Source organism: Amphibalanus amphitrite, unplaced genomic scaffold, assembly GCF_019059575.1.
Source record: "Amphibalanus amphitrite isolate SeventyFive unplaced genomic scaffold, NRLGWU_Aamphi_draft 000418F_arrow, whole genome shotgun sequence".
Taxonomy (NCBI): domain Eukaryota; kingdom Metazoa; phylum Arthropoda; class Thecostraca; order Balanomorpha; family Balanidae; genus Amphibalanus; species Amphibalanus amphitrite.
Window position 1 is genome coordinate 244,608 of NW_024881912.1, and position 23,048 is coordinate 267,655.

A 23,048-nucleotide genomic window follows, 5' to 3' on the forward strand; every position below is an offset into this window, starting at 1 on the left:
AAATTTGACCTCACTTGACCTGACCTTGACCTGACCTCGACCTGAAATTCATCCAGAGGTGGTCCATATCACTTATTGAGTGTGCCTATTGAATTCTATGAGTAAAATGACCCATAAAACATGTGTCGCACATGCCCTTTTCTATATTTTGTTTTTTGGTGACCTGACCTGACCTGACCTGACCTTGACCTTGACCTCTGAATGATATTGTATGCAACTAATATTGTCTTGGTAGCCTAAGAACACGTTTTGGGCGATCAGTCTCAGTCCATGACTCCATTCTTGGGCAACTACGGTGCAAGGCCGATACTGTAGAAACTTGCAATTTGTACCCTTGACCTGACCTTGACCTTGACCTCTAACTTTAAATTAAGTACATGTTTTTAGTAGTTCGTGATGAGAGCTTTCGATTGGCGTTTGAATTTTCCAAATCGCACCATTAGTTCGGGAGATAACAGGGAGGGGGGGGGGGGGTAAAATTTACCCCCCCCAGCCCCGCGCGTTCGGCTGGAGACCCCAGCCCCGCGCGGGTTAAACTGCATGTGTACATACAAGACATTGGTGTACTCTAATCTTTGAACGTGTGAACTCATTCACGAAGTGTCGCATCATGCTAGTAAAGATGATCGTAGGTGGTGTGTATAAAGGCTCTGCTCACTTGGATGTATAGGGTACTTCTCGGTGGCCTACTATACCCGCGAGAGTATTAAGCTCACCTGAAAACAAACAAGGTTTTAGATACTAGGTAGTATGAGTACCTGCAGGCAGTCAAGGTAGGTGCACGAAATAACAAGTACTCGCACAGCACAAGTCATTGAGATTTTGACAACGTTTATGTTTTATTCATGCCTCAGTGTGGCATACAATCATGTCCAATGACTTATTCGTAGCGGTTCCGATCGCAGCAGACAGTTTTATTTTATGCCCTTATCTGTTTTTTTTTAAAATATTAAATGCACTTATCGATTTGTTCCTATTTTATTGTCGACCCCCAAGCTGCACTGTCCTACTTTGTTGTCGACCACAAGAGGCACTGCTGGTCCGTGGTGATCGGAGGAAGAACTCATCCGCCTCAGCTGGCACCTCCAGCTGTGTAGTTAAGGAGTCGGACGACATGGCGCGGCTATAAAGAGCAAGATGTTGGCTCATCTTAGCAAGACATTTGCTTCTCGGCTTTCGTTTACGTTTGTGTGGATTGCTTCCGTTTATCTGTCGATTCGTTTATGCTGTCCGACACGTGTAAATAAATACATCCAATGGATGCTACACCGGTGCGTATTCCCCATTGTCTCTACAGTCGATCATAAAATGAATTTCCAACGTGGCTTACTTAGCTTTGAACTCGTTCGAATTATTGCAACTTGGAAAGCCTGTTCTTTTCAGTTGAATGCCGAAACATTTATGTACTTAAATGTATAATTGCATAGTATTTTATGCATCCCGATAAGCTCGTGATTTAGCAATGCTTTCATAGCTTTCACATCAAGAAATGGCCTTGGAAAAATGTCCTTTTACCAATATCGGATGGGCGGTTTAGGGCGTTGTTGCTGGATCTTGCCGTTTGGGGGCGCTGTTGGAGGACCTTGCCGTTTGGGGGCGCTGTTGGAAGACCTTGCCGGTCGCGAGGTGGCGCTGCCAGCGCTACGACCAACAAACCATATGCTTTGTTTATAATGGGTTCGCGTAAACGCTAATATGAAGTAACTGGACGGTCAGGCTCGCCTGCCTGTCCAGTTACTTGGTACAAACCGTCTTATGTCCTGGCGTTCAAGTGGATAATTAATCGTCCCGATTCTCCCCAGGCTGGTGAATACCTATTACCCTTTGCTGTTGGGAGCGAATTGATTGTTCACTGCGCGGATATTTTTCCTAAACATGTAGCCGATATCCACTAGAACTCTCAGGAGCAGCCCTTCATCATCATTGGCCACACTTCCCTGTTTCAGATTGTCTTTCACATGACCAGAACGCCTGTGGACTTGTTGGGGGTCAGTTTCGGTCAGCGTACAATCCCGCTGAGTGACCACTAGGGAGGTTGGATGGCCTGTCGCACGGGGCATTCTAATCCACGGGACTTTCTCATTACGACATTACAGTAGTGGCGGAACACCTTCCATTAACCCTATTCCTGGCGGGGGGGGGCCTTTAAGGCCCCCCTTCAGGTTTTTCTTGTGCCATTGCCAAACGCCGCAAGACTGAAAGCTCATTATACTCGGTGACTTTTTCTAAACATTCATTGCGCACATTTTGACAAAAAAAAAAGTTGCCGGGTCAGGTCACGTCAGGTCACCAGAGGCGGATTGGTGACCCCACCTCAGAAAAGTTTGCAATCATGCCAGAGCTAGAGTTTTTGACCGATCAATTTCTTCTCTTCAGGTTTTAGTTAGGGTACCAGTATGTGCATTTTGTATATCTCTGAATTTTCATATCTGTGACCTGAGGTCAGGCCAGACTCGTGACCTTTACATTGCAAGCCTATGGGAAAATATTGAAACGCCTCCTGCTTCATTTAAACGAGTCAAAACCACCCAATTCTTTCAGTATTATGGAAGATTATCTCATCGGTGATGATCCTGGTGCCGCTAATCGACAGGGGCACCGGCAAAGGTCATCTGAGGTCATGTGACGTCATAAATCGTTTTTCTGTCAATAAATCACGCCATGATGGTGCTAAAGACTTGTAAGTGGTACCAAACTGCTCGCCTGGTCAAGGCGCGTCGTTTGGTATGCAGCATGACCACACCCCACAACCTCATTGATGAATGACCTGACCTTGACCTCAGGTCAAATTTCAAATTGACCTGTGAAGGTCATCAAATACTTATTTCGCATCGCCTCGTCGAGAGCAACAAAAAATGTATTGGTTTTATGTCTCTATGTTTCTTAGTTTAAAAGTTATATAGGTAACTAATTCCAAAACATTTTATCGTTGATGACCTCTGGGGTGACCTCAATATCGACCTGACCTGAAAATGTTTTATGTAAAAGTTGCAGATCTTTAAACGACCTATAAAAAGCCGTTCGCCGTTTGTCGCTGCGATGTGTAGTTTTTGAGATCTGAAGGGGGGGGGGCGTATCGGCCCCCCGCCAGTTTCTTGTCCCGGCGGAGCCCGCCAGGAATAGGGTTAAAGGGGGGGGGGGGCACTGCCGACTTTTGGTCCCATTCTTTCCATGCAAGCCAATGTTAAAATGCCAAAATCAATGGGGGCACGGTGCCCCAGTGCCCTCCCCGTTCCGCCGCCTATGCCTTATTACATGGGGTTCAAATTATCCGAGAAGGCCATGATAAAAACATGATTTCTTGCCTAAATACCACGCAAAATGCTGCAGTTATGAGGACAAGAAATGAGGCGCTTTCGCCACCGATCGATCATTTGGTTAACCCGCGCCCCGTTGGGCTCTGCCGAGCAACGCGCCCCGTTGGGGGGGGGGGGGCATTTTGGCCCCCCCCCCTAAGATCTCGAGAACCACGCAACGTAACGACAAGCGGCAAACGGTGTTGGATAGCCCTATCAGGGAACTACCTTGTGACCCAATTTTATTGACCTAGGTCAAACCGATGACGTCACAGGTCAGGTCAAAGGTCCAATTTTCATCGTTTACAGGCATTTCAAGAAATGCGTTGTAAAATCGAGTAAAATGCATTTCATTGAAAATCATCGATGGGGAAATGTTCTTCAAACACATATTTTGCTAGTTGAGGTCACTGATACCAGGTCAGGTCACTGAGGTCAGGTCACTGGGGGGTCACAATATGAAAGTGTCGTGTGATACATGTTTTATGGTCCATTTTACATGACAAATGCGATTATGTGGGTCAGGCAGCCTTTGGGGCCAGCTTAGGTCACGTTTTGGTCAAGGTCAGGTCAAGGTCAGGTCAAGGTCAGGTCAAGGTCAGGTCAAGGTCAGGTCAAATAAGGTCAAATTTCAAAGTTTATATTTTTGCATAAAATGGGTATCGAATCGATGCAGCTCGTTACGGGGAGTTCAATGGTGGTCTTTTTTTGCCGTACGAGGTCTAGAATCGCTAAAAATTGAGTTCAAAAATTTGACGTCATCATTTTTGAACAGTTTTTTTCGCTATAACTTGGCCAAAAAACGAGATATCGATCTGAAATTTGGTATGTATATAGAAGAGCGCAGGGACTATCACATATATTCCGGCTTTTTTCGAAATTCGGAAAAATTTTGATTTTTTTTAGTTTTTCTAAAAAAAAATCAATTTTTTGAAATTTTTTGGGTCAAAAACCCAAAATTTTGAAAATCCGAGATAGCAGTTTTGTAGCGCCGCTTTTTGTCTATTAGACCATATAAAGAACTTTGAAATTGCTTGATAACTGTAGATTTGGTGAGCGTTTCAAGATTGCATGTTTTTTGCTCATTTTTGCTCGAACATGACCTCAGTTTGACCTCAATAACTCCTGACCTAAGGTGACCTAAGACTTGAAATTTGGTGTGAAGGTGTCCAATTGATGCCCGGAAAGGTACTGAAAATTTGGCGGCGCTGCGCGCCGCCGTTTTCTTGCTATTCAGGAAAAACCCCAGGGGTGGGGGCCAAAATGGCCCCCCCAACGGGGCGAGGGTTAAGCATGGCTACACTAAGCATCAGTTTTCGAAAAGGAAGTATGCCAGTCAACTCATTTTTTATTGTGTATTGACAGAAGCAGACGACTCCACGATTCACCGTGGCTATTCTGTGCCTAAAGTCAATACTAATAAAAAACATACGCCAGGGTTAAATGGGAAGAGGGAGGGGGGGGGGAACATAAGAGTTACCATCAGAATCACACACACACCAAACACGGAATGCACACAACGTTCGCAACCACACTGCGGACAAGCATCTCCACTCACCCACTATTCATCCACTGAATATGCTGCATGAAGTGGCTCAGTTAGATACGATAGTAGATACTTAGATAATTTAAGTTGTGTGAAACTCGATGCAGTGATGAAGCGGTAGAGATGTTTTATCCAAATGGGGCAGCATTTCTGCACCTAACCTGAGCACTAGTCTAATCCCTCACTGCCCCTTCAGCACTCTCCAGTCGACTTTTGATTGCGGAACGACTTTTTCGCTGCGTCGCCTGGCATTGCATGAAAAGTGAGCGACTTATGTCACTGTTGTTTCGTGCTTGGCTTGGTGGTCGGCTCGTTGTCGCTTAACCTGACCGCCGTTTTTGGTTCATTTTATCAATTAATTTTCTTTGTTAAATTGCAGGGCATAGAACTATCACATAGCCTTTTTTCTAAAAATAAGAAAAAGATATGTTAACGTCTGACCATTCGCCCTTGGGATCCTTATTCCCATGCTGATAGGTACAGCTATTTTAGCCGTACATTTCTTTCTCAGAGATGATAAACTACAGCATTGACGTGCCTGACCGGACGATCGCCTTTTTTGGAGGTTTGTCGCCAGTTATATCGGTGACGTGATAACTGGGTTGGGTTTACCAGCCAACAGACCCAGAATCTCCCGCGGTGTCGGATGGCCTCAAATTCGCACACAGGTGTCAGCAGCGGGATGTTGTAATATTGCCCAATCCGTACCAAGTGATGAACTCTGATGGTGTTAACAATAACGGGATAAGTTTTTTATATGATTCGATAGCATTGACTACACTTATGTATGATTTCGTGTCGATGCTTTTATGTAGCTAAATGCCGCCGACGCAAATCACATGATACCTTATCATGGGTAATTTGAATTGTAGAAAGAAAAAATCTGAAATAAGACTTGCCCTAAAATGACGGGAACAGATGCGGCGTCATGAAACAACGAATGGAGGTCTACTGGGATAAACTGGGATTTTTCTGTTTAAGCTGTGCTCCAGCATAAACCCTAAATATATCATTGCTCTTAAGTTATTCATTTCGACAAAACTCGTGGCTTGAGCCGTCTTACTTTGCTAATACCCCGGCCCCCGGGCGGCCATCCATGAGACCTTTATACGCGATGATGTCATTCATGTATTAGCGTCGACAAACACGTATGCACGAGTGAGATGGGTGGAAGGGACTGCGGCCTCGTGGCGGCTCCTGATGTCTTCTCTGACCGCTGATCTCTCAGTCAGCGGGGTGCCGAGTACTGCGCGCCGGCCGTCGTCGGGTCGATATTTACTGGGGGTGCGGGTCGGGTACGGGCAGCGGCAGGTCGGGTCCGTCGATCTGCAGGGTGCCGTATTCGTCGGTGACGTAGGTCCTCTCGATCACCTGTCCATCCTCCTGCTGGTACCTGGGGGAGAACCGGGGGTGAATGTCAGAGCGGATGACAGTCTGGAGCGATCAGGACGTGAGGCGCCGGACGAACAATTTATTTTATATGTCGCAGAAGCAAGGCTTCGAAAAGTAAACGATCGCTCGTATATGATCGTGCGGTGTTTTCTTGCCAGTTTCAACATTGTTTTGCATCTGAAAACGTTCCCTCATATTTAACGCCATTTTACTGAAGCCCGTTTTTGGCTGTGAACCGATATGTAACAAGCAGAACTCCCTCTCCATGCACACACAGTGCGCCCGTGCCGGCTTACTTGAAGGATCCCTGGTAGGTGGGCACGGTGCGGTACTCGGTCTGTCCGTCACTGTTGATGATCTCCACCTGTTTCAGCACGATCCGCTCACGACGCTCCAGACCGTTATCGGCCGTGAACCTGTCACGAAAACCAGGAGTGGTGTAAGAGACGGGTTCATGTTCTAATTGTAGAATGATGTGGCATTTACCCACTAATTCCGTTTTACAAGCACAAATTGCAGAAGCAAAAGTCACTTTTCGGTGTGACAAATTATCATCCATTTATTGCTAAGAAGAAAATGCAGTGATTAAATGAGTATCTATCTCCCATTGACACTTTTAATGCTCATTCCCATCAGAGATGTCCCAGTACGCCCAGGGTGTGACCAGTCTTTCTCGCGGCACGATTTCTCGCGGTCAAGCCCAGAGTCTGGCTGGCCACAAGCACTGCATGACCACTCTTACCGAGGGTGTGACCGGTCACACCGGCGATTAGGTCTCGCCCAAGGTATGTAGGTAAGACCGCGGTGCACTCACGCGTTCTCGTTGCTGCCGTCGGCCAGGTTCTCGTTGGTGAAGGAGGTGATGACCGCGGCCCGGTCAATGTCCCGCAGCTCCTTGGGCGACAGCAGCTGCTGCGGCAGCGCCACCGCGCAGGCCAGCACGCAGCTCAGTACGATCTGACAGACGGAGGGGCCCGGTTAGCAGGGGGCGCAGAAAGGAGGCTTCGTAAGAGTATTACAGCGAGAGACATTTCTCAAAAAGGCGTTAAGACGACAACGGCCATATGAGAAAAGTCAACCCATTATTTTCTCTTGGTCCTTAGAGCATCATTTTCTTTTCACTTTGAATTTATTTCAGCTGAATTTATTCAATTTTGATTTATGTAAATGCCGAAACATGTATGTATACATTATTGCCAAATATACATGTATATACATATACATGTATATACATGTAAACATGTATTGCCAGTCTGACCTAGTGTGGGCACAGGAGCATTTCATTATCACATTCTCTCTTTCAAAAATATTAAAGGATTTTTGGGGTATGTAAGGCCAACGGTTAAGAAAGAGTTTTCTTTTTTTCTGAAAATTTAATAAAACACTGATCTGAAAAGACATTATGAAATCCTAAATGAATTTTTCAATGGGGTCAAATAGCATTGAAGTAAAACTGAGAATCCCGTTGTAAATTACCAGCTTCATGATGGAGGTGGTGGTCACTGGGATGTGTCGGTCCGAAGTGATGCCACTGAGTCTGGCCCGGCTCTTATATGGAGCTGTGAGGCGGGGCGGGCTCAACTGCAGCGCCCGGGCGGGATAACCCGTTCGCGCTCCTTTCACCGGCCGGCCGGCCGTCGTCCGTCCTCTGCGCTGTGCCGCCCGCCGCGCCGGGGTATCTGCCGCGCCATCGGTGCACGCTCTCGGTTGGATCAGGAAAAACGCGCCCGATAACACCCCGATTAGCCGGTGACCGTCTCACACACCGCACAGTGGGCCGGGCGGCCGCCAGGAGCGCTGGAAATTATTTGCGCTCGAGTTATCGTTCAACTGACTGTGAAAACATTTCATTTACAACGTTTAGCGAGATACCACACCAATAAGATGTAAATTCAAGACTTCTAATACCATGCATGCATGCATGTTGCAATTTGCATACACTGCACTTAGTTTACTGAGGAGTTCAAAAGGCGTCATTCCTGGTAAGATTTTAACACACTTCCCGGCACTCACAGTTTCTCCATTAATGACCGACACATGAATTGGTCAAGGATACAATCTTCTCTCTCTCTCTCTCTCTCTCTCTCTCTCTCTCTCTCTCTCTCTCTCTCTCTCTCTCTCTCTCTCTCTCTCTCTCTCTCTCTCTCTCTCTCTCTCTCTCTCTCTCTCTCTCTCTCTCTCTCTCTCTCTCTCTCTCTCTCTGTCTCTCTGTCTCTCTGTCTCTCTGTCTCTCTGTCTCTCTGTCTCTCTGTCTCTCTGTCTCTCTGTCTCTCTGTCTCTCTGTCTCTCTGTCTCTCTGTCTCTCTGTCTCTCTGTCTCTCTGTCTCCCTGTCTCCTGTCTCCCTGTCTCCCTGTCTCTCTCTCTCTCTCTCTCTCTCTCTCTCTCTCTCTCTCTCTCTCTCTCTCTCTCTCTCTCTCTCTCTCTCTCTCTCTCTCTCTCTCTCTCTCTCTCTCTTTCTCTCTCTCTCTCTCTCTCTCTCTCTCTTCTCTCTCTCTCTCTCTCTCTCTCTCTCTCTCTCTCTCTCTCTCTCTCTCTCTCTCTCTCTCTCTCTCTCTCTCTCTCTCTCTCTCTATCTGAGGGTCGAGGCTTCGCATCGGAGGGTCGAGGCTTCGCATCGACCCTCCCCTGCCTGTTGTAGGATATAGAACCCCTCATATTGAAGGATATATTTCTTAAACTAGCAGGGAAAAGCATACAAAATCGACTACGGTTGGAAAGTGTAACACTAGCCCAATCTTTTTATACCGTCAAAATTAGGTGCCCGAAGTTACATTTTTATAAACGTATAATTTAATACATCTTTAATATTTCCTCTAATATTTTTGAAACCTGCTGCAAGCTTACTATATATAGGATCAAGTGAGTGATCCCAATGAATTCGGTTATGAATACGATCACAATATGCCCCTGTAGAAGGTATTGTAAAGTTCAGAGCGCTGGGCATCCCCGTTTTTGCACTGTCGCGAAAATAAGGTTTCTCATCGACCCTCCCCTGCCTGTTGTAGGATATAGAAACCCTCATATTGAAGGCTATATTTCTTAAACTAGCAGGGAAAAGCAGAAAAAATCGACTACGGTTGGAAAGTACAACACTAGCCCAATCTTACTATGCCGTCATAATTAGGTGCCCGAAATCACATGTTTGAAAGAAATGTAACTCAATGTATCCTTAGTATTTTCTCTAATATTTTTGAAAAATGCTGCAAGCTCACTTTTTATAGGATCAAGTGAGTGATCCCAATGAATTCGTTTATGAATACGATCACAACATGCCCCTGTAGAAGCTATTGTAAAGTTCAGCGCGCTGGGCAACCCCGTTTTTGCACTGTCGCGAAAATAATGTTTCGCATCGACCCTCCCCTGCCTGTTGTAGGATATAGAACCCCTCATATTGAAGGCTATATTTCTTAAACTAGCAGGGAAAAGCAGAAGAAATCGACTACGGTTGGAAACTACAACACCAGCGCAATCTTATTATGCCGTCAGAATTAGGTGCACGAAATCACATGTTTGAAAAAAATATAATTCAATGTATCCTTAATATGTCCTCTGATATTTTTGAAACATGCTGCAAGCTTACTATATATAGGATCAAGTGAGTGATCCCAATGAATTCGGTTATGAATACGATCACAATATGCCCCTGTAGAAGCTATTGTAAAGTTCAGCGCGATGCGCATCCCCGTTTTTGCACCATCGCGAATATAAGGCTTCGCATCGACCCTCCCCTGCCTATTGTAGGATATATAAATGAAGCAATTTGCAATTTTCAGGGCTCAAACGATAGAAAATTGAATTTTCTACAAGATGGTTATCTCGGATTTTCAAAATATTGAGTTTTAGGGGTCCAAAATGTCAAACCAAATTTTGAGAAAAATTTGATTTTTTCAAAAATTTGAATTTTTCAAAAAAATGAGACAAGTTGTCCTCGGGCATCAAAAGAAGAATCAGCATGCAAAATTTCAAGTCCGTAGCTCAATATTTGGTTGCTATAGAGGGCGCAAAAAGTAACAAAATATCCAATTTCATTTTTCAAACTCAAATTTTTGGTACTTATAGGGGTCGTAGAGCAAAACAAAAGACATTTTTGGAATCCTGAGATAAAACTGCATCAGATAGCATGTTTTGAATTCAAAATTTTGAATTTTGAAAATTTCGAATTTTTAACCCCTTTTTTCACTTTTTCACCATTTTGCGGGGGTCAAATCTCCAAATTCTTGCCACCATCGTGTTCTACGTCCAAAACTACCCCAAAAACATGTGTCACACGGTATTTAAATGTTATTTTGAAAATTCGACTTTGTGTGACCTTTGGTGACCTGACCTTGACCTTGACCTGTGCTCCAATTCGCTTTAGACACAATGAGACTTTTCTTACATCTTTTGGGCACATGCCAAGAAATTTTGAGCTCGCTGCTGTCGGTAGTTCGGTCTCTGGGGCCCAAAATGAAAACCCCTATTTTTTACCTTTGACCTGACCTTGACCTCAAGTTTGACCTGAGAACCAAATTTAAGTATTCATCAGATGCGTCTTGTTTAGAGCTTTCGTTTGCCGCCTCGCCTGTCCCGCTGCGACTAACCGTTCTCGAGTTATGGGCTGGGGACGTCTGACGGCCCCCCCCCCCCCAGCAAGTGGTGTTATGAAAATACCCCAGCAAATGCCGGGTTAAAACAAGTTTTAAATGCTAATCGAACACATCTTGTTGAGACCTTTCGATCGCTGCCATGCGCATCTCGCTGCGACCATTTGTTCGCAAGTTATAGGCTAAGGACGTTCACTACCCCTCTCCCAACCAGATGGTATAAAAATACCCCAGCAAATGCCAGTATAGCTCCTAAACTAGCAGCGAAAAGCAGAAAAAATCGACAACGGTTCGAAAGTACAACACTTGCCCAATCTTATTATGCCGTCAGAATTAGGTGCCAAAAATAACGTTTTTATATAAGTCTAATTGAATATAAGCTTATGTAGATGTCTGCAACATGTTGCAAACTCACTATTTAGAGTGCAATCAGATGAGTGAGCCCAATGAAATTGGTTATGAACATGATCACAATAACCGTGTGCATCATGTGCAGTCGTTTATTTTCACCAATAAGATGTTCATTCATGAGAAAAGAGCAATTCAAAATCTAGTCGAAATCGTTCAGATAGCCGCTTCATTCCCTAACCGTCAGTTAGACTGTGTTCGGAGCTGAATATTGGCCGTGACATCGGTCTCATACTTATTCACGGCACGGCATCGTATCCTATGATCAATTTCGAGTCTGTGGGTATTAATTTTTTGCACCCTGAGCACGTTTCATTTTTCGGCATTTCTAGCGCTCCTGGCGGCCGGCCGGCCTACTGTGCACCGGCCGTGCAGAGAGCGCGATTTTTACTCGTCGGACATGGATTCCGTGGAAACTAGCACAGAGCAGAGGCCTTCATTCACACTGAAATTCGCTATGTCACAATGCCTGGAACACGGACAATGGTGTGCGATACTGTACGGTTTTACGCAAAAGAGGTAAATGTGAAGTAATTAGTGCAATTGCCTGTCTCCATCTGAAATTAACCCTCGCATGTGTAGGGGGGGGGTCGGATGGACCCCCCCCCATGGTTTTTCGCGAATAACTCGCGTAAAAAGCGGCCGATCGCGACGAAACTTTCAGTACCCTCGCATTGATCAATTTTACACCTACCCTGAAAATTTCATGACCCTGACCCAAATGACCTTTGACCTGTGACCTCTTTTCCGAGACCATGTTTGGCCGTAATCGCGATTTCGCGTATGTCGGCTCGCACTAGCCGCGTGTTTGCAAGCTTTTCGTGGTTTCAAACGTTCAAACATGTGATTTGATGTTACTCCCGTGTGTGTCAAGGTCACCTGAAGGTCAGGTCAGGTCATTGACCTTTGGTGACCTCGGGTGACCTCGGGTCACTTTTTCGAGTTTTACATGTTTCTAGGCTAGTTTTTGGAGCTGAATTCGAATTTAGCAACCATTTGAACATTTACGAAGTAGTTTTGGTGACTTCGTAACATGTTACGAAGCTGTCAGAGGCGGTTGACACGTACTACGAATACCCGTCACGACGCCTACTGGTTGACCTGACCTGACCTGACCCGACCTGGTCTAAATGCTTCAAGACATCATCTGTGATCAAAACTAACACGATATTCGTGATCAGCACCCCGAAAAACCCCTTAGCAGCCACACTTTACGACTTTCTAACAGGTCCCGATTTTCCCGACTTTGGGTCATTGACCTGACCTGGAAGGTCAACCAATGACCTAGGACCTTAAAATTGGGTATCATCGGCTTCCTCTCGTCACGGGCAACACGCTCGTTTTTTCCGCGAAGCTCTAGCTCGATCAGGGGCCAAACGGCAAGGGGGGGGTCCAACCGACCCCCCCCCCTACACATTAGAAGCTGGAAAACGCCGCACACATGCGAGGGTTAATCGCTTTAATATCGAACCTTGGTGTGTTAGTTGGTTTGTTACAGCAGAAAGTCTGGGAGCCTTGCCCAGCAATCCAAAGATGCCGATATCGACGAAGGCCTGGATCAATCGCTATCATTATCAGCTAATGATACCCAGTGACAGGTGGCCTGGCGTCTCTGTCTGCGCTACTGTGCGGCGCTAGCTCTATCCGGCCGCCCTCGCAGATAGCTAAGTGACGGACGACGTCACTGAGACGGCGATAGCGGCCGATAGCGATGGCCAATTGCCGCTATCGCATCCGCTTAGATTGGCCTGCCGACCTCAGTTCGGTTCAGCAGTGGCCGGTGGGGCGCGGTGTGCTGTGGAACCGTGACCTGAAGTGCGACCTGAGTTCAGCGATTATCGATAGGTCACCGGGCGCCAGCCCCAGCGGCGGCCTCCGCCATGGATTATGAGAAAGATGACCAGGAACAACTGGTCGAAGACAATCGCCCAATTACGTGGAAAGGTAAGCTATGTATTTATTTTTTTTGCCAGGTTACGTTTTGTTAGAAAGGTCCCTGGATATTTGTTAGATAAATAGGATGGCAAGTTATTATAGTTGCCAGGTCTGATTCATTAAACGTATTTAAATGAAGTGTCTACCCATGCGCAAAAGTAATAATGTATTTATTAGAACTAGATGGTGCAAAGCGCAAGGATTATTTGTTTATACATTTTTGATTTTGAATTTGATATGCTCACGGCCACAATTTATTTGTTGCCTTGAAAGGTTGTTATATAAGCCGAGGCCTACAATATCTTTAAATTGTAGTCCAGAATACCATTGAGCAAGATCGAGATAACAAATATCAAATCGGATTAAGGCCTATAACAGTGGCGGCGCCACGGATTTTCGCCAGTGGGGGCAAGCTTGAGGTGACCCCTGTTGTCTGACATCCCGATCCGTAGAATCCAGGAGCACCTTGCCCCTAGCCGTTGCCATCCAAAATTGTCCACATGAAGGAAATGTTATGACAAATAAAGGAATTTCTTTGCCATCATCACATCACCACAGCCTTGCATTGGAGTTGTGTAGCCTCGTTTGCATCATCACAAGTCTTACCTATCAGGAATATTGCATAGGTCTTTTGTTCCCTTTTCAACATCAGCCAAATTTTGTGGGGGCAAAAATGTAGTTTTGCCCCCACGGCCTCCTGTCAGTGGGGGCAGTCTGCCCCACTGCCCCCACGGTGGCGCCGCCCTTGGCCTATAATCCATAAAAACATGCTAATTTTTTCAGGTCCTTGAAGTGTGGACGTCACTCATGTCATGTACGCTGCATTGATGCCCCTATCTGGTATTGAGATTCAAACCGAGTGGAGTGGCTTGCCGTCAAAGCGATATGGCCTTGCTCTCATTTTCACAAATTGGACCAGTTCCTTTCAATGTCCGACCCTCGACATGTTACGGATCGGGAACTTCTCAGTATTCAATCCGACCAATCTTTTTCAATCCCAAAGCTCTTAGCTTGTCTATCTTCAATTTCCAGGGTGTCTGCTCAGCTACCTGCCTCCACCTTTTCTCCCACCTGCCTCTGCTCCGCCCCAATGAGTGCCGTTTAGCGTGAGACGATTCACCCGCACGAGCCTCGCTCCCATCCGCAGATCGCGTGTCGGACGCGCTGACAAGCCGGCCGGCTCTCTTCACCTACCTGACCGTCACGTGCGTCACCATCGGCCTTCTGATCCCGATGTGGTTCCTGATATACTACCCGCTGGACCTGGAGATGGCCATCTACACCCGAGGCAGCTGCATGATAGCCACCAAGTACAGGTAGGAGACGAACTTCATGACCAGGGATCGACTCATGGCCTGACGTCAGAACTGTCTCTGATGCTCTGCTACCTTGCCTAATCGCACCTCACCTCACCCATCTCATGTCACCTGCAGTGTGATGTGCTGATCTCGAGGTGACTTCTCCGTGTACAGTCGCGGTAAGCATGCAGTCATTCTTAGATCGTGACAGTGTCTGTGTTTCTATTTACCTACATAAGATCACACGAGATTGTGTTTAGTGGACTATGTCGCTTTACATGTTTTTGTTGTCGCTGGTTCTGCATTTTTGTCCCGCTTATTTTGTGCATTCGTCGCTTGTTTTTGATGTAGGTTTAAAATACTGCTGCAAAATGATAATGATATGTGCAGTTTCTAGAACCCGTCACTTTCGTTTGCATTTTACTTTCTTCGGTGCTGAGCGGAGAACAACGAACGCATTTTTGACAGAAGGGTATCTAAGGACTGTCGTTAATGGTGTCTTAGAGCAATTCCACCGTGTCCTGCCAAGCCCGGGTGATTCACCGATGGATGGGTGCAGCATCTCTCCAGAAATTATCAGCAGGATAAGCATGATACATTGTCGCTCGTACAACCATTTTTCGGTAGTCTAAACACGATACCGTGACTATCTTACATCGTCTATCTCTGTGTAGGTTCACGAAGCCGCTACCATCTTTATCTTACAGCCGTTCTTACTCCTGTAGGAAGGACGATTACATCTGTCCAGTCAAAAATGTGAACCTGAGTTAAAGCTTCCGTTATCTGTCACCCTTCCCCATCTCTGTTCTAACGGTGTTTCTATATCGATGAATTCGTCTGAAAACGGCGTCACTGCTTGTCCTGTAGGCTCGCTTTATCGGCCTGCTCATGTTTGTCAGGCAGGCAGACCACAGGAGCTAACTGTCTTGAAAGTTTCGTTTAGCTGAAAGGAAATGAATGCTCTGGATAATAAACATCCACTCAGTGGTTTTTGTGTCTTTAATTTTGGCACACCATAGCACATGCATCCATGCCAATTGAATTGACTCGGTTGCAAGAAATATTTGATTAGTGCGTACTGGCTGAAGTGCTGGGCCACCGTGCGTTGTATAAGGGATCTGGTGAAGTCCTTATTCATCCATTCATTCATTCATTCATTCATTCATTCACTATCAAACGACTGTTCCTCAGGTTCCCGTGCCTGGTAGGTGAAGAGAACACCACAGATCTGACCTGCGCGCTGGCTGGCTGCTGTTGGTACGACGAAGAAGGCAGCGCAGACCAGGGCCCAGCCAAATGTTTCCACTCCATGCCGGCCTCCTACACGTACAAAATGCACAACTCAACCGTGGGCCCCAACTCCATCTCCGCCGACCTGACGGCCTACTCGTTCGCGGACGCGGAGGCCCGACGCGCGGTGCGCACCCCATACAACAACAGCGCCCTGCCGCACGTCACCGCCTCGGTCACCATCGCGGAGCCGGAGCGGGTGCTGCTCGAGATGGGCCCGCCGCCGGCGGTGGCGCTCACCGCCAACTCCGACTCCCACCCTGTGTCGGTGAACGGCTCCGTCCTCACCATCGCCTCCAACACCGGCCCAGAGTGGGACTTTTTCGCCGTGGTGTCGCGCACATCCACGGGCCAGGCGCTGGTCGACACCCGACTCGGCGCCACCATCGTCAGCGACCAGTACACCGAGTTCACTGTCGTGCCGGCCTCAACGGCCGTCTACGGCCTCGGCCAGGCCTTCCACTCGACGCTGAGGCGGACGTTCGACTGGCCGCCGCGCACGGCCATGTTCGGCAGGTCGCGGCTCTTCTCCGAGGGCAGCCACCCGTTCTACATGTGCATCGAGCCGAGCGGCGACGTGCACGGTGTCTACCTGGAGACGTCTGCGCCCGTAGAGGTGCAGCTGATGCCGGGCCCGAGCATCACGTTCCGGGTGCTGGACAGCCGGGTGAAGCTGCACGTGCTGGCCGGTCCGACGCCGGCCGATGTCACCGACCAGTACACCCAGCTGGTGGGCCGGCCGCGCCTGCCGCCGCTCTGGGCACTGGGATTCCACCTCTGTCGCGAAGGAGACGTCGGCAGCTTTGACACGGTGATGGAACAGATGGTGGCCAGCAGGATTCCGTTCGAGTCTGACTGTGTGGACGCCACCGCGCTGCTGCCGCTCGGGTTTGAGGCCTCCGAGGAGTTCCTCAACGGCTCGCAGAAACTGCACGGGATGAACCGGCACGTGATGGCCGCGGTCGCGCCGCACCTTCCCCTGTACCGCGACCCCGTGGGTGAGGAGAACACTGCGTACCCACCATACGAGGATGCCGACGTGCAGGGTCTCCTCCTGCGGAACGACAACAACACGGACAACGTGTACGGAGAGCTGTACGACCTGAGCAGGAACCGCACCTGGAATGTCTCCTACGTCGACTACTCAAACCCAGCCACCGTGGGCTGGGCGAAGCCGCTCTATCAGGGGCTGATCACCAATAACAGCATCGACGGCTTCTTCCTGATGCGTAACACTCCGACCAACGATGGCGAAGACATGTGCAACGACTCTCTGCCGTTTGTCCCGAACTTGGGCGACTCGAAGACGCTTTCCAACGGCACCGTGTGCATGCTGTCCAAACAGGCGTCCGGTGATCACCTCACCAGTCACAACCGCTATGGCCAGGAGCAGACTCGCACTGTGCGCGAGGCGACAAAGGACACCTTCCCAAGTCTGATGTTGACCAGCACCTCAACCTCGCCTGGAAGCGGATCGCAAGGCGGTCATTTTGCCACGGGTATGACGGCGGACTGGACAAGCCTGTCGCTCGCGCTGGTGGAAACGTTGGAGCTGGGTCTGTACGGAATCCCTCAGAGCGGTTACCCCATCTGTGGCTCCCGAAACTCCACCAGCATCCCGACGGACGACACGGAGCGGCTGGAGACGCTGTGTCTGCTCTGGTACCAGCTGCTGCCGTACCTGCCGCTGGCCGTCAGCCACTACGAGGCCGGCCACCTGCCGCGCAACCCCACGCAGATGAGCTCGTCGTTCAAGCTGAGTGTGCTGGCGCAGGTCAGCCAGCGGTACGTGTTCATTCCCTACCACTACACCCTGCTGGTGGAGGCCAGTCAGACGGGCGTGCCGCCGCTGCGGCCGCTCTGGTACGAGTTCGCGCAGGACAACGCCACCTGGGACATTGACCAGCAGCTGCTGCTGGGACCGGCGCTGATGATCGCGCCGGCGCTCACCGAGGGCCAGCAGATCGTCGAGCTCTACCTGCCGGGCTCCTGCTGGTACGAGTACTTCCAGGGCTTCCGACCGAAGGATGACATCGGCCCCGGCTGGGTGAAGCTGCCGGTACCCGCTCAGCAGACCCTCATCTACCAGAGGGCCGGCAGCGTCATTTTCAATCAGGTCAGTGCCCACTTGATAGAATGGTCAACACTGTAAAGCTGAGCTGTCTTACACACGGTGATTTCTATGTAACCATTGCGTCTTAAACATGATGTAGACCGGCTACGTAGTAGAGGTATCGTTTCAAAGTCCAATCAGCTGCAGCGATAGTTGCCTACAACATGAAAGCTGACCAAATGTAAGCTGTTGTAATCTTGCTATGGCTAAATGTAAGCTAATTTTTACTTCCGTATGCAGTATGCAAACAGGAAAGTATCGGGACATCGGCAGTGCAGTTGCTATGCGATCCACTCTGTAGGTCTAGTATGGTCTAGTCTCATAGAAGCGAGGAACGGCTCAGGCCGGTCGCCGACGGTTGGTTGTGTACCTAACGGATTGTGCACCAGAGACCTCTCTACTAAGCCCAGAACAACCAGAGAATGTCCGGGTCCCTTAGCATGTATGGCTTAGCTTACCCGAGAGGCCAAGGTTACCAAGAGACTTATCCGTGCCGCTAACTGAAATGCTAATGTAAAGCTTCTCAAGCCTCGTAATAACGTGATAAGCACAGTTTTAAAAGTTTTGGATCATAGGAGGATGAGGCTCACGACACTTCACTCGGGAAGTGACGCGATTTTCTTCTCGGGGTTCTTTTTTACAGCTGGCTTTGATAGGACGTCGGTTTGACCTTTGCTCAGATGATTGTGTGCCCTCTCACTTTGCAGATAGCATTACATTGATAACAGCAGAGATACAGCCGTTTGTGTATGCACGATGTAAGAAAAACATGTAGGCACACTTAAGAGCTGTGTATGTGAATACTCTCAACAAATAAGGACAAGGTTGGCAAGAGTTGATCATATTAAGTTATGACATTCTAGGTATATAGCATACATTTTAACAGTATTTTGACCACCCTGGTTTAGTTGCAAAATTTTAGGCATAGTTCTATATGGTTACTTTACCATTGAGTGCTCGTTTCTCATTTAATTGGTTTGCCTCTGTATTCACTGATAATTCTTTCCAAAAATTTACGCTGAGCTGAGGACAAATTATTAGTGAAAGTGTTCCCCGTTCCGCCTCGGTTACCGGAGTTCCCTGATATCGCTCGGTCTGTTTTCAGCAAGCGTCCGAGACGCTATCCCAGCAGCGAGTCGACGGCATCTATTCTGCCACGGTGGCGCTGACCTGCGAGGAGGGCTACCAGGCGTCCGGCACCCTCTACCTGCCGGGCGACGACGCGGCGATCGGACCGGGCAGCGTTACCGTCACGGTGCGCGACAACTCCACCGTGGAGATCGTCAGCGGCCTCAGCCGACCGTTCTGCGACTTCTACTACAACCACAACTACACCTCGGTGCTAAAGCAGGTCCAGATATTCGGCATCACCGAGAGTGTGACGAACGTGACGCTGGCGCTGACGCCGGCCGGCGGCGCGCCGCTGCCGCCCACTGTACTGACCGATCCGATCCACCAGACGCTGGAGCCGCCGGCGCTGATCGTGCAGGATGTCAACCTGGACTGGTGCCGGTTCGAGAGAGCTGAGATCACCTGGACCGTCGCCGAGCTGGTCTGAAGTCGGTGCAGAGGCTAAGAACGAGGAGGGCATTCTGAAGTTGTATTGACGAGAATGCACGAATAGCCATTGATGGTGCTAGAGCTGTAATGCTATGAAAGCGATGGGGGCTCGGTTTTGCTGCATTTAGTCATGTTGGTGTTGAATTCGGGATGTGTCTTCCTTCTTTGAACATAAAAAGAAAAGCCGTGTGTACCCAAACAAAAGAGGGAACATTTTGTTCCCTCTTAAGCCTATAACTTATCTAATGGATTTAATTAACTTGGTATATTGATGCCGTCATTATCCAAGAGGAATGCTCCCAAATTATTTGTGACCAATCATGGTACCTAATAGTGGTGTCAATCGAAACTTGAATCTTCGGAATTCCGATTTTGTCCAATGTCCAATTCGGAATTCGGTTGGACAATGGCAGCAGGCTTTGGACAACTTTGGACAATCGCTTGTTACACCTCAATATTTTTAAAAGAAGTCGTGTTTAACATTGATTGGCTATTAGAAAGCTCAGCTTTCGATATGATTAACACTTTCGAGCTTGTAACGGTACATGAAAAGCAAATTAAATAACAGTGTTGAGTGTAAACTATTGCGTAGGTGTCAGACATCTTTGGACAAATGGCTGGCTTGGACATTTTTGGACGGACAATCGACGTAAGCATTGGACATTGGACAGACTTTGGACATACGTTTTCTGAAATTGACACCACTAGTACCTATGCAGACATTGTCAACTAACCTGTACTGCATGAGAGGCCGAACAAATGTGAGGCTTTATTAATGTCTTTTTATAAATGATATGTATGCCAATGCACTATAGGTATCTAATAAACATGATAACACCTACACATGTAACAACATACTCGTACGTATTGTTACATTACACTTCTTGATGTGCAGCCTCGCTTTCAGTTCATGCCGAGATGAGCGTGATTCTTCTTTCGAAACACGTTACAGTTTAACACGTTAACCCGTCAATCGTTAACGTAAAAAAAAAGAAAACACGTTAAACACTTACCTTCGAGTGCAAGAGTGATGTGTGAGTTGTGACTAGTATGAAGTGCAAACGTTGGCGCTCCCCTTAGCCCGACGTCATTTCACGCAACATGGTCTAACACGACGACGGTATATGTGTTGAAGGTACGGCCCTCCAGGTACTAAGTGGTTGGTTGCCATCATCACAATAATCGATCTGCATTGATGAATACGTCTCATGGCTGTTAAAAACTATTGCCGAAGTGTGTGCACGAGCCCTCTTCTCATTTCTATTGAGTCATTTTACATGAGTGTCTCTGTCATTCAAAGTTATTGCACAAAAAGCACATAGGCTAACCAACCACTCTTTTGCTGGAGGGCCGTACATACATACGTTTAACTCGCGCCGTGCTGGTGGCCTGTGTTTTCCGTGTCGTGCTGGGGGAGGCGTTTTCACGCCCCCCTTTAATTTGGCTCCTGGGCTACGTAGCGACACGCGGTAAGCGGCAATCGTAAGAGCGTCAAAAATGATGACGGAAACACTGGGGTTATTTTTTAGGTTAGGTCAAAGGTCAGGTCACCAGAGGTCATCAAAGGTCAAATTTAGTCCATTTCAACAATTTTGGAGATTGCCAACGGCTAACTCGGGAACCAATAGAGCTACTGGTACAGCGACTGTACAGCGCTGCTGAAAAGCGCATGCGATAGCCCTTTTATAGAGTGTTGTTCTCAGATTCGACCTCAGGTCAACGGTTTAGCCTCCAGAGGACAAAAACTGTAGAAATAGCCGTTTTCCCGAAAATTGTTTTTCGTTAATAACTTTTGACACTAGAGAGCCACGACATTACTTTTAGCAGCATCGTGTTCCTCTCGTCGAGACGCGTCGAATGATCTATTTGTTGACCTTAGAAGGTCATTTTGAAAATTTGACCTCAGGTCAAGGTCATGACCTGACCGGAAAGGGTCATGTTGCATATCAGTCGATTCGTATCGTCAAACTAAACACAGGTGACGTGTGTTCACCGCTCTAGCACGTCTCTATCAAAAGTTTTAGCCAAAAAAAAAACTGCTGGTAACCGTTCATGACCTGAGATGACCTCTAGGGAACACAGAGGGGTCCAGGTGCATTTGTTTCGATTCAGTGTGTCATGTTTACCTATGAACCGATATTTGAGAGCGTTTTGAACGACATTCGTTCAAAAGAGGCGCATTTCAATTTTCTCCCATTGACTTACAATGGAGAGGTCGCAAAATTGACCTGACCTTAGGTCACAGATAACAAAAATCCGAGACAAACATTTTATACATGCCGTTACTCATATCAATCGCTGAAAGTTTCAAAGTGATCGTTCGGTCAGTGTAGTTATAGCGAGCCTTTGAACTTTTTCCAAGGTAAGATCACTTGACGTGACCTGGTGACCTGACTTTGAACGACCTGGGCCTGAAATTTTCACATGTGTGGAAATTATGTTTAAACAGGTGTACCAAAAACCGCCGTTTTTGAGATATTTGCAAAAAACCTGAGGGGGGGGGGCGTTAAAAGACCCCCCTCCAGCATGGTGCGGGTTAATATACCTACGAAGCAAACGGAACTTTCTAGGAGGATGGTAGACAATAATAAAAATACAACCTCCTTTCTCCACGAAACTCACCGGAGTGCGCGATCGCGGCGTCCTCTCCCTTTTCCACTGTGCCGTCCGTGCTGCCATCTGAGGCAAACCCACCGCACTGCCTCCGCACCGGACTGCGCTGATGAGGGACTGGTTCTGGGAGCTAGTTCGAGCCGACAGCAAAGAGCGATGGATGAAATGAAAGGATAGGGAGGATTCAGATCAAGTGTTGGAATAGCAATGGTGTTTGTCAACCTGGCAGCAGATTTATATTCACGAATCTGCTGCTGTTTGACCGACATTCGCTGTTCTCAACCATGCTGCTACTGGCCTGAAATTATTGCTAGCCTAGGTACGTTGATTTAATTAATTAGCCCGCGTTAATTAGCCCATGTTGATTTTGGCCCTTCTCAGCCTAAATTTGGTCCAAATTGGGATGTACGATGTAAAAAACAACAACAAATAACACCTGAGTGTAGGTATGTACCTTTCTTCCAAAGGCGAGAGTAAAGGCATGAGATTATTGGCTTTATTTCGCTTTTTAGCACAACATGGGCCAAATATGGTCAAGCTCAGTCTGGGCTTGGTATGCTCTTCTTCTGAAACATCCAAATAGCAGCATGTTCGCAAACAGCGAATATCTGGCTTTCAGCAGCAGATTCGCGAATAATGATCTGCTGTTAGGTTAATCAACGCATTGTAGTGTCTGTTTACGTTTTTGCATGCGTGATGCAATGGGCAATCGGTTCATATACTGTGTCAGGCGTTGAAATAATCGAATTAAAGTGGGATGCGAAATATATTTATCGTTTAAAATGTTTTATCTAGCAGGTGTATGGGTAAAACGAACAAAACATACTGGATCATCCAAGCCAAATTTGTCATTCATCACCAGTAAGACGTCTTTTGAGCTGAGGACGAACGAAATAAATGCTGTATTTTTCCTATGAGGACGTGCAAAGCCAAGCACCCATCGACATGTGTAAACCTCAGGCCACCATTCTAAACAGTCCGTTATGATATGCCAACTTCGAGTACCATCAGCC

The 23,048-nt window shown here is 47.5% G+C and overlaps 2 protein-coding genes across 4 annotated transcripts; one reads left to right on the forward strand and one right to left on the reverse strand.

Moving 5' to 3' along the window:
• Nucleotides 1–5,946: 5,946 nt before the first annotated feature.
• On the reverse strand, nucleotides 5,947–22,125 carry LOC122391003 (cuticle protein AMP1B-like). 2 transcript variants are annotated; one of them, XM_043384517.1, is made up of 4 exons: nucleotides 7,711–7,969; nucleotides 7,049–7,191; nucleotides 6,531–6,650; nucleotides 5,947–6,235 (listed from the first exon to the last, which is right to left on the reverse strand). In XM_043384517.1, the coding sequence occupies exons 1-4, from the start codon at nucleotides 7,717–7,719 to the stop codon at nucleotides 6,118–6,120; spliced, it is 390 nt and encodes a 129-aa protein (XP_043240452.1). In that variant the 5' UTR covers nucleotides 7,720–7,969; the 3' UTR covers nucleotides 5,947–6,117. The 2 variants fall into 2 exon arrangements, with proteins under 2 accessions (XP_043240452.1, XP_043240451.1); XM_043384516.1 differs by lacking the exon at nucleotides 7,711–7,969 and adding an exon at nucleotides 22,045–22,125 and having other exon boundaries at nucleotides 5,954–6,235.
• LOC122391002 (maltase-glucoamylase, intestinal-like) lies at nucleotides 12,982–20,542 on the forward strand. Of its 2 annotated transcripts, XR_006258261.1 has the most exons (5): nucleotides 12,982–13,170; nucleotides 14,309–14,477; nucleotides 15,651–17,865; nucleotides 18,968–19,745; nucleotides 20,130–20,542. XR_006258261.1 is itself a non-coding variant. In XM_043384515.1 (4 exons), exons 1-4 carry the CDS (start codon nucleotides 13,107–13,109, stop codon nucleotides 19,418–19,420), a joined length of 2,901 nt encoding a protein of 966 aa, XP_043240450.1. In that variant the 5' UTR covers nucleotides 12,982–13,106; the 3' UTR covers nucleotides 19,421–20,542. The 2 variants fall into 2 exon arrangements, 1 of the variants encoding a protein (XP_043240450.1); XM_043384515.1 differs by having other exon boundaries at nucleotides 18,968–20,542.
• Nucleotides 22,126–23,048: the final 923 nt, after the last annotated feature.